At 41.6% G+C, this 10,072-nt stretch overlaps 1 protein-coding gene across 1 annotated transcript; it reads left to right on the forward strand.

Moving 5' to 3' along the window:
• Positions 1-7,118: 7,118 nt before the first annotated feature.
• RFESD (Rieske Fe-S domain containing) lies at positions 7,119-10,051 on the forward strand. Its single transcript, XM_035310885.1, has 4 exons — positions 7,119-7,360; positions 8,207-8,387; positions 8,478-8,512; positions 9,046-10,051. The coding sequence occupies exons 1-4, from the start codon at positions 7,283-7,285 to the stop codon at positions 9,334-9,336; spliced, it is 585 nt and encodes a 194-aa protein (XP_035166776.1). The 5' UTR covers positions 7,119-7,282; the 3' UTR covers positions 9,337-10,051.
• Positions 10,052-10,072: the final 21 nt, after the last annotated feature.

Here is a 10,072-nt window from a genome sequence, read left to right on the forward strand (position 1 = left end):
GATAGCCAACTATTTATTTTTGTATTTTGTCGTCTTAAAAAGCTTATTTAACCAGAAAACGCTAATGTATTTGTTAAAAGCAAAACTTGGTCTTCCACAAGTTCCTAGAGAGAAGGCAAAAGCTCCCTAATACTTAACTGCCTCAATTTGCAATAAACAATCTGCCTGTTTTGGTAGAAAGCTGAACTAATTTAACTATAAAATAGACATATTTGCAATTGGTCATATTCAGCTTCACTGTCTTAATTATGCTAATGCGTCTGCATTGCTGCCACAAATCAAACGATGTTTGCAACATGCAAGCTTGGCAAACTAACTGGAAAAACACCTTTTTCAATTCATACAATGTAAAGAAGATACATACATAAAAATAGAGATAAAAATATACAATAATGGTAATAAATAATGAGAAACTGGGAAGTGAAAGGGAGAAGAAGGGCTGGAATAATGATGCAGTCGTGCATGTTTTTGGATATACTAAGGTCAACAGATCATCGTGAAACCCTGAAAAACAAAAGAACAAAAAAGCAGGTGAGGTACCAGTGTTCTGAAGAATAGCAATGGGAATTATTTTTGTAACTACAAGTTCCTAGAGGTCATTGCATAGGTAGGAGACTGTCAATGTTGGATATGCCATCAAGTCATGAAAATAATCATCTGTCTTCTTTGTCAGGATAGCTTGCCTAATCAGTGAGAAAAAAAAAATGCATGCAATTAGGCAATGATGTTTATTATTTCTTTTTAAGCAAGGTGTAGAAATAGATTGTAGATAAACTAGGTTGTTGTCTAGGTTGCAACCTGTCTAGGGTGCAATTTTTTCAGGAACAAAAAAAAAGCCTGGAACAAAGTGAACAAAGAGCAGAGTATGAATCGACAGTATAATGTGATGACAAAAGAAACAAAGGACATTGCTGGATGATTTAAAACAATGTTATATGCAAGACTCAAGGTAATTATTTTATTCTTCTTAACGCTTGTGAATCCTCAAGGTATCCCCAGTTTGTGGCTTTGTATTTTAAGAAAGATGTAATCAGATGAGAGCATTCAGAAGTATATAATATAAACATGGGACTATGAGTCATGCTAGGTTTGTTTCAGACTTCAGAGAAACCTTGATAAGTCCCCAGATAATAACAGGGCTCACATAAAAGCACAGCAAATTGCTGTCACCCAGAGTAGAAGAAGATGCTTTTGTTTTTCAGGCATGGCTGTTCTGATGTGGTATTTGGGCAAAAATAATATAAGGATGGTTAAACATAAAAACAGACTGTCTAGAGAGGCTATCAAAACTGGAATTTATTACAAGGAAGTTGAAAATACTTGAATGGGCAAGGTACATGTGATTCTGCTCTAGGTAAGAGAGCTCGACCAAATGCCTCCTTGACACTCTTTACAGCCCTTCTTTTCTGCATGCTGGATGGTGATTTGCCATTCTTTTTTTTTCTTTCAGTCAACAAAATTCAGCCCGTTTACATAGCACCATTCCAGCTTGACAACTTTTATCAACAGTAATTACAATTACTGTAATGATGTTTTGTAAAAATACCACAACATGTAGCTGTTTTCAGAATGATGTCTTTTTCTAGGAAAAGTCACATTAAGTCTGGCTGTGTTGGAGGAAGCTTGAGTTTCAGCTGCTGCCACTACCTGTCAGAATCTGGTACCTTTACAAGTAAATGTGGTTCAACACAAATACCTACCAAGAGACATTTTTTGATACAAGATACCCATCGAAAAGAGAGAAACGTATAGGAAAAAAAAATGCTCAATATTGTTGGATAGGTTGGTGACGGGCCAGTGACAGAGTGTGGATATAAGGAGCCTGAAATGCGGTGTCATTGAAATAGTGCTCGTTTGTGACCTAGAATAATCAAGAAAAAGCCTCGGCTGAAGACCCAGTCAGACTGTGCAAGTAGGAAGGAGCCTTGCCCTTCCTCGTTCCACATGTTGGTAACATCACTGAGAGCACAAATGTAGGCATACTGCAGCGGACCTTAAGAAGTGAAAAACTTCCCACAAAGGCAGACTGTGACTGACACACCAGTAGAGGGGTGTCTGCGATTACTTTCTGATTCTGGGATTAATCCATCACTCATGGGAAATGTAAATCGACTAAGAACAGGGAGGGGAAAAATAGAAAAATAAAATAAAACTATTATCTACCGCTGCTTGACAGGTAGATACAACCGGCCAATTCTTTAATGCTTTTCTGCATGCAACGTGGATGCATGGATTATCACTCTCACCCTTGTCCCTTGAGCCTCTGGTCCAGGTTTCCCTGGAATGTCCTCACCATGCTCAAGATGTGCTGGGTTGAATCTTGCCTTCCTTGGCTGTTAGCAGCACAGCTAGTAGGGGTTTCCTTCTTTTAGACCTTCGCTTCGCCCCACGCTCAGTCCTCTCAAACCAACTAACTGCCAGTCTGGTACTGGTGATGAGCTCTGCCCAGCTCATGCTCCAGGTGGTGTCTTGCACCTCCTTGTCCTTGTGTTTATTCAACACTTACACTCCTTCATTCCCTTTTTCTCTGTTTGTGTGAGTGTATGGTGTCACCAGAGACTCACACGGTGGAGGAGACTACAGGGCTGCAGCTTGCCATGGTAGGTCTTTGGTCTGCCTACTCCATGCCTTGAACCAAGCCATGCCATACCCAGGAATTCTGCCCCTTGAGTAGCTTCTTCTTGGTGGTCGATGACATCCAGCTCTTGCATGTGCAGCGCCTGTCACTCCACCCCTTGACACATGCACGTGTACAAGGGTTATTACCTTTAGAAACCTGCAACTTCCATGCTATGCATTGCAAAAGGTTTGTTGGTGGGTAGTAATATGCATTTACAGCTCAATGCCAGACAACATAAAGACAGTGTTGCTAATGTATAAACTATCATCAGAAAGACCAAAATGATCAAGTTCAAAATTGGCCTCAGAATACTCCTGAACCAACCTCCAACGTCCAGTGACTCTCCCCGTATGTCTGCATCCTGTCTGTTTTCTCCCATTTTGTGGGAGGTTTTTATAAATATTCTCTTATAACAGAAATGTCAATGTAGATATGACCAGACTGAGCAGCGTAAGCACAGTGGGTTGTATTTATCAATACACACACGCCACCTTCAGAGATGGCATAGCCAATGCAATGATTTTGGAGCACAGCTTTTGATATTCCCGACGTCTGTTCTTGCTAGGCCAAAACTGGCATTGCCCATTGTTTTGTGGTGGCAAATTCAAGTGCAGTTACACTGAGATTCAGAAATAGGGTTCAAGATACATAGGTGTTTTGATCTTTTCACTGGAGGGTTTGGAGATTGAATGTGCCTGGGTAAAAAATGGGCCAGCCCCTGCCATAGAGTATAATGTACTTCTGAATGTGTAAGTAACCACCCCACCGTACAGGTAGGTGCTTGGGCTGTCTAATGACAGGCTCTTACAAGCACAATTGTTTACTAAATCCTGCAAGTTCACTTTCAGCAGCGTATGATAATGAAGGTGGGTGGTTTGTGGGTGGGCAGTCCTTAATTTTGTTATAAGGTATCGAACAATTTGCAGTATAACACAAGATAAAAATTAAATGCCTACTCCCATCTGGACCCAGTGGCTTTAGTGACATGCATAATACTGGAGTTCCACACACAACTGAGCATTGTTTCACACCTGAATTCCTTTCCTAGCTCCTGTCCTTTCCTGGAAATACTCAGGCAAGGTGAGGCATTTAGTCTACAGGGAATGTGAGCACGGGGAAAATCAGCAACACAGAGTGACTCAAGGCTTCGCAGGAAGCCCACGCATCAACTGGACAAATTCTCCAAGAAGTGTTAGGAGGTGCTTCCAGTGGGACACCTAACAGAGGTAATCCTCTCACTCCTTGAGAGGGTAAGTGGCTACATAACCGGCATTTGAGGAGCTCAAGGCCAGGCTTCGAGCAACCTCTCCTGGTGGGAGGTGTCCCTGTCATGGCAGGGGGGGTGGAACTGGGTGGTCTGTAAGATTCCTTCCAACCCAAACCATTCTATGAATCAATGATTCTATGACAATTTGATATTTTTTTTCCTTTCAGTCTGCTTTTGTTACAGGAAACAGCAGAAAGACACGTGTCACTGTAAAACACGATTTTCCTTGATTAAAGATAACATGAGCCAAAGGCTTTAAGCTTTAAAATAAATATTTCATATTAACAAAAAGAGACAGTATATGTTCAGGGTTCTTCTGTTCTAAAAGCAAGACACATATAAAATTATAAATACAAAAAAGTGAAATTATTACAAAAAAAAAAAAAAAAAAAAAAAAAAAAAATAATGCCTTAGGTGCACTCCAGTACAGTGTAGGCATTTGGAGTGTTCCCACGTAGAGTTCATGAGCCTGGAAAACAAAACAAAGAGACTGGTCTTGAGTATTGGGCCCAAGCCAGGAAGATTAGATTTACGTAAAATTTTTATGCCCAGGGCAGAATCCACTTGTCAGGTATATAGAGTGATGACCCCTCAGTGGTCACAGCTTCCTTAATGTTTCCTATTTGAGGTCCCAATAATGTTATGCACACCTTCCCTTTACAGGGATGCTTAATCCAGACTTGATCTCCAGCTCCATAAAGTCTGGTTAATCAAGATTTGGAACCTTCTGGCCCTCACAAGTATCTTAGGTCAAAAGCTTTGCCTTTTGGACTTCCCATGGAGGTTTGCTGATTGTTTAGGGCATGGACTGCTGGCCACAGCATCTGTCCCCATTGCAGTGTTTCGATTCTCCTCGTTTTTCTAATAAACCATCCCACCCTTCTGGCATCCATTGCTTGGAGGATGGTATAGTAAGTAGAAAGCCTGTTTAACCCCTCATTGTTTACAACAGTCTTATTTATTCTTGAAGGGAGAACCATTATCTAGCATTTCTGTTGGTAACGGTAAGGTGGGAAACCAGACCTGCAACAGTAGTGAATCCTGTTGCCCGCCTAACTTGATGTTCACAGAGGTCTTTTCTTCTTTTCATGATTCTATGATTCTATTCCACTTATGACTCCTACTCCAGTTAATATGTTAAATCTACCCTTCAGGGGCCTACATAATTTATTTGCCACACTTCCCATAATCCTTTTCCTTCAGGTAAATTGGCATTTAACTGCCCTGCTGTGTGCTTTTTCATTTTATCTATTTATTTATGTATTTTGCAGAAATCAGTTTTCCTAGTTATGTAGGAAACAGAGAGGGGTAGTTGTAAATGTTGCTTCCTGTTCTGGGTGACGTTCTCTGTATCCATTAAGGCTCGATATGCCCTAAGCAGCACTTTTCAAATACTGTGTGCTGCCTGCCATGGCTTTGAATTGAACTGTGTGGGCCATTCTCCTTGACCCCGACTTGCCTACTGCCACAGTCCCCACCATGGTCCTGAATCCCTGACCATTACTGGCAGTGCAAAGGGGTCTCAAGCATGTAGGGGTCCTAAGAACTCATAGGTCGTTACTACTTTAAGCTGCTGAGAGCCTCTGCAGCCAGCTCACACCACTCCTGCTGTGCTGATGTCTTCAGCATGCCGTGCAGGGTTTGAGCCAGTGCACCAGAACCTCCTGAATCCCCATGCACCTACTGTCTGCTGCACATATTTCTGACACGCTGGGTTGGTCGGGTTGCAAATGTCCACTAGGACATCCCAGGGTACATTCAACGTGCTCCTAGCCACCTGATTACTAGGAATTCTATCTCCTTGCTGGAACCCAGTTGTTTTTCTGATGGGGTGTCAATCCCGAACTCATTCGTGCTAGACCAGGTTGGATGAGGCCCTGGGCAACCTGATTTGATGGAAGATGTCCCTGCCCATGGCAGGGGGTTGGAACTGGGTGGGCTTTAAGGTCCCTTCCAATGCCAACCATTCTCTGGTTCCATGAGTCTATGATTAAACTGCTGAATTATGAGGTGCATCCATCCTGCATCCGCCAGCAGCCAGGCCCCGAGGCTGGGCTCAGGCCAGGCGACACAGGCCATGCAGCCTCCTGAAGGCAAGAAGCTGCCTCCACGCGGGCTTTCTGCGTGCTTTAGGCTGAAACCTGCCACCTTCTGCCGGTGCTCTGCAGGCACGTCCCCACGCCATGGCCAACGGAAGGCTCCGGAGGGAGGGCCGAGCTGTGGAGGCCTTTTCCACATTGGCTTTTCAGAGGGGAGAAAATGGTCACCACGTGTTTAGCAAGCTCTGTACTGCATCACCGGGCGTACGCTGCCCCGAGGGCTCAGTCCTGAGGGGCAGCCCAGGGTCCGCAGGTGGCTGCGGATGAGCACGGAGGGGTTGACGTCTGAGCCAGCCTGTGGAGAGGAGCAGTTGGCTACTGATTGCTGGCTCCGGGCCCTTAGCATAGGGCCTACGAGATGCTGGCAGTCTGAGCCAGGTTTCAGACTTCTTTGCCTGGCTGTTCATTTTGTGTTGGAAATCCAGGATGGCTGTAGAAATGTCACCACTAAATGCACTACTGTGTGTTACTTTAATACAGGTCTGGGCATGGATATGTATGTGTGTGTTTATGTATGTGTGTGTGTTTTTATAGGTGTCTTCACAAGAATGTGCTTAACTACATGCACCTGTGTTTTAAGGCGTAGATCAGTTTGGAAAGTTTCTACGCAGTCAGCCCAAAAACATCCTGATAGTAAAAACTGAGAATATCCTAAGCTAGTTCTCATGGTTAAGTTGCTACACACCATGCTTATTTTCTAAAGAAAATAAGATAAATGTGAATGCTTTCTTGGATGCTCCTGTGAGTCTGACAGCTGTGATATTTCACTTTCTAGGAAAGACTTGGTAGAAATTCCTGTGACTGGAATGCATGGAATTGGTAGTTTTATTTCATTATGCACAAAGCAAATAATTAAGTGGCCTCGCAAGTGCCGCCCTGTTATTTATACCAGTCTTCCCAGCATAGCGGTTATTAGGGAACATGCAGTTGCTGAGGCTGCGTACACACAGAACACACTACGTGACATAATGCAGGACTCCTGCGCAGAGTTTCAGTTTGACGTGTCCCACTTGGAACAGGCGGTGGTGGAGCTTTGCTTATTGGGGGAAATGCAGCAAGGGGAACTCCGAGCTCTGATCTTCTGTTATCAGGGCAGCCCCAGCTCATCCCCACTCCTTATCGGTCCTCGCAGAGCTCTCCTCTGCCGTGCTGAGCCTTCATAAAGCCTGCCTTTTTGTGCTCGTGGGGCCAGTCCCACTGGCTTACGTTTTTTTATGTAAAGAAGCACTTTGATAAATGCTGTTACGCACATGAACAAAGCAGGCCCAGTTGTGATAGGAACACTGAGGAGAGCCAATGTTGGACCTCATTATTCTGAGCATTCATTTCTTCGTCTGCTTTCTCATCTCTGTTGTAATCTGGTGTGGATCTAAGGTACTGTACGGCTTGCTGCGTGCCTGATAAGTTGCACTGCTCTTTGTAGCTCTTAACCCTCTTTGCAACTGGAATCTGTATGTATGTGGTTCCTCTTTGTTCTCAGTGTGTGCAAAGGCTTTTTTTAGGCTGATCTTCTGTGGAATTGAGGGTAATATTGTGGCACTAGGACTCCTGAGGTGACTGGAACACAGTAGCTAATTGTAAGCAAATTTAATAGGAGGACAGGTTTTGTGATAAAAGAGGAAAACTGCCTTATGTCCTCTGCTGAGAGAGGGAGAGGCTCTTAGACATCTGAATTATATAAAGAGAAGAAGGGAAAGGCAGAACACATCTGCTAAAAAGCCCGGTTTATTATAGCTTTGCAAATAAACTTGTTTTTTCTTTGTTTGTTTGTATTTCTAGCCATTGTATTATTTATAGAGCATTAGATTTATTTGTAAATGCTACAGCTTACCCATTGCATAGCTAAATAATTAAGTATTTTAAAATCAGCATCACTGGATTTGTTTGCAGTAGGGGAGATAGTGACTAAAGTGTAGAGTAAATAAGCAATGATTTGGAATTTATCTTGTCTCAGCCTCAGGTATGAGGTTCGCAACAGTTGGTGTTCCCAGTTCTGCTTCTGTTAGCGAACACGCTGGTGAAACATTATCACCAAACTCCTGTGCTTTGCTTCATGTGCATATTGTTAATCTTTTACTGAAACTTCTGTTCCTTTAATCCCATGTGTTAAATGAGCTGTGGCTGTCTCTGGGACTGGGACATCCATTCCAGATGTAGAAATCCAAACATGGACTGCTCCATAATCTGCCTTTTTGAAATTTTGTGTGTCTGTGTTTTAAGGATGTGGTTCTGCACAGCTCAAGCAAAGGAACAGTTGAAACGGAGCCAGATGGTCTTGTACTAGTTGGAAAAGAAGATGACATAAAAAGCTCCCAAAGAATAACCGCCAAAGTCAATGGCAGAGAAGTTGTTGTTTTCTACCATGAAGGGAAATTTCATGCTTTGGACTCTCGCTGCTACCGTAAGACATTTGCTCTTTCAGTCTTAACATTGCAACAATTAAGCATAACTTATGCTGAATGCATTAATATTCTATTCTGCCGTGTTTCAGATGAAGGAGGCCCTTTAAATCTTGGAGAAATAGAGGTATGTAAGCAAAGTAAAAATAGTGCATGTACATGGAGTCTTTTGAAATCTCAAATGCATTTTCTCTGAAAACTTTTGGCTGAACTTAACATTGAAGGAAATGGATATTTAAGTAAAAACAATATTTCCTATTACACTTTTTACCTTTTTTTCTTTTTGGTTGGTTGTTTTTTTTTTTGTGTGTTTTAATCTTGGGAGACTGAAATGGTGAGATGAGAAAGAGAGTGAGAATCTGATTCCCTTTGCTGTGTGGATGCATCCCATAGCGGTAGAATATTATGATTAGCAGCTGTATTACAAAAGTTGCAAAGAAAACCTGGTGTCGTTCTCTGTCGAGTACAGGGCTCCAGCACCAAACAGATTTCTGGTCCAGTTTGCCACTGTAATATGGTGCTCTGAGGAGCAGGAATTTTTGTTCCTGCCAGAATAGACGTGCAGCTGAAACACCAGACGTTTTTTGTCCTGGAGATTCTTAAAGAAGAAGAATCAGAATATGATGACTTATTTTTCCTTTATTTTTTCCTTCTTTTCAGGATATCGATGGTCAGCCATGTATTGTTTGTCCTTGGCATAAGTATGTAATTACTTTGGAGACAGGAGAAGGATTATATGAAGGAATAAACCCTTTGGAGCCATCACCAACACCTCGGTGGCAGTCAAAAGGAGTAAAACAAAGGATTCACAAAGTTACAGTAAAAAATGGCAATGTTTATGTGAGTCCCCCAGATTTGTCTGTAAGCTTTGACTCTGATTATTTTGCTGACAAGTACAAAAATGGTGATTTAGCTGTGAAAAAAAAAAGCAACTCACAGGCAGCAGAGTAAATTGTGGCTAGAAAGCAAAATGCTGGTGGATGTCCCTATGAAGAATCATTGTAATTAAATAAAAATGTAACATGGCTGTAAAAACTGTTTCCAGATTAAATTCTGATGTTTATATTATGCATTCAATAATATAGAAATTAGTACGATAAGAAGCTCTTCTTAGTTGGGGATATGACTTGGCCTGCACCACTGATTTGTTTTTCTCTTGAATTTCAAAAAGACTTACTTAGAGCAGAGTGCATATCATACTTTATATCTTATAAATTCTGTATTGCTAGAATTATTTTAATTTTCAAGAGGGGATATAGTATAACATTACTTATGAAACATTTATGAAACATCGTTTAAGGTAAATACTCTGGTGTAAAGGTTATGTTTATATATTTAACAGTTTATGCTTACAATGCCTTCTGTATAAATGACAGAGAAAAATTTAACGTTTTAGATATTTGAGCAGCCTGTGGATGTTTATAAATCTAAAGGGCCACATTTTCACAAGGGGAAGTACAACACGTGAGCATATTTTAATGTGCTTTTTTATGCCCGTTTGTGTATTGCTACCAGATTCCATAGTAGCATTTATTCTCCTGCTCCTCATTGAACTCTTTCGGTAGTTCACCAAATAATGTGACGTATATTTGTCATGTTTAACTTGTTCTTCCTGATTCTGTTGTTGGATGAGAAAGAAACTGTTGGTTAAAAAAAAAAAAAAAAAAAAAAAAAAAAAAAAAAAAAA

This window comes from Oxyura jamaicensis, chromosome Z (assembly GCF_011077185.1).
Source record: "Oxyura jamaicensis isolate SHBP4307 breed ruddy duck chromosome Z, BPBGC_Ojam_1.0, whole genome shotgun sequence".
NCBI classification, from domain to species: Eukaryota; Metazoa; Chordata; class Aves; order Anseriformes; family Anatidae; genus Oxyura; species Oxyura jamaicensis.

Coding starts and splice junctions, on each gene's coding strand:
- RFESD (XM_035310885.1), top strand. CDS start 7,283: ATGTTGGACCTCATTATTCTGAGCATTCATTTCTTCGTCTGCTTTCTC. Junction 7,361..8,206: donor TAATCTGGTGTGGATCTAAG/GTACTGTACGGC, acceptor CTGTGTTTTAAG/GATGTGGTTCTGCACAGCTC. Junction 8,513..9,045: donor TAAATCTTGGAGAAATAGAG/GTATGTAAGCAA, acceptor CCTTCTTTTCAG/GATATCGATGGTCAGCCATG.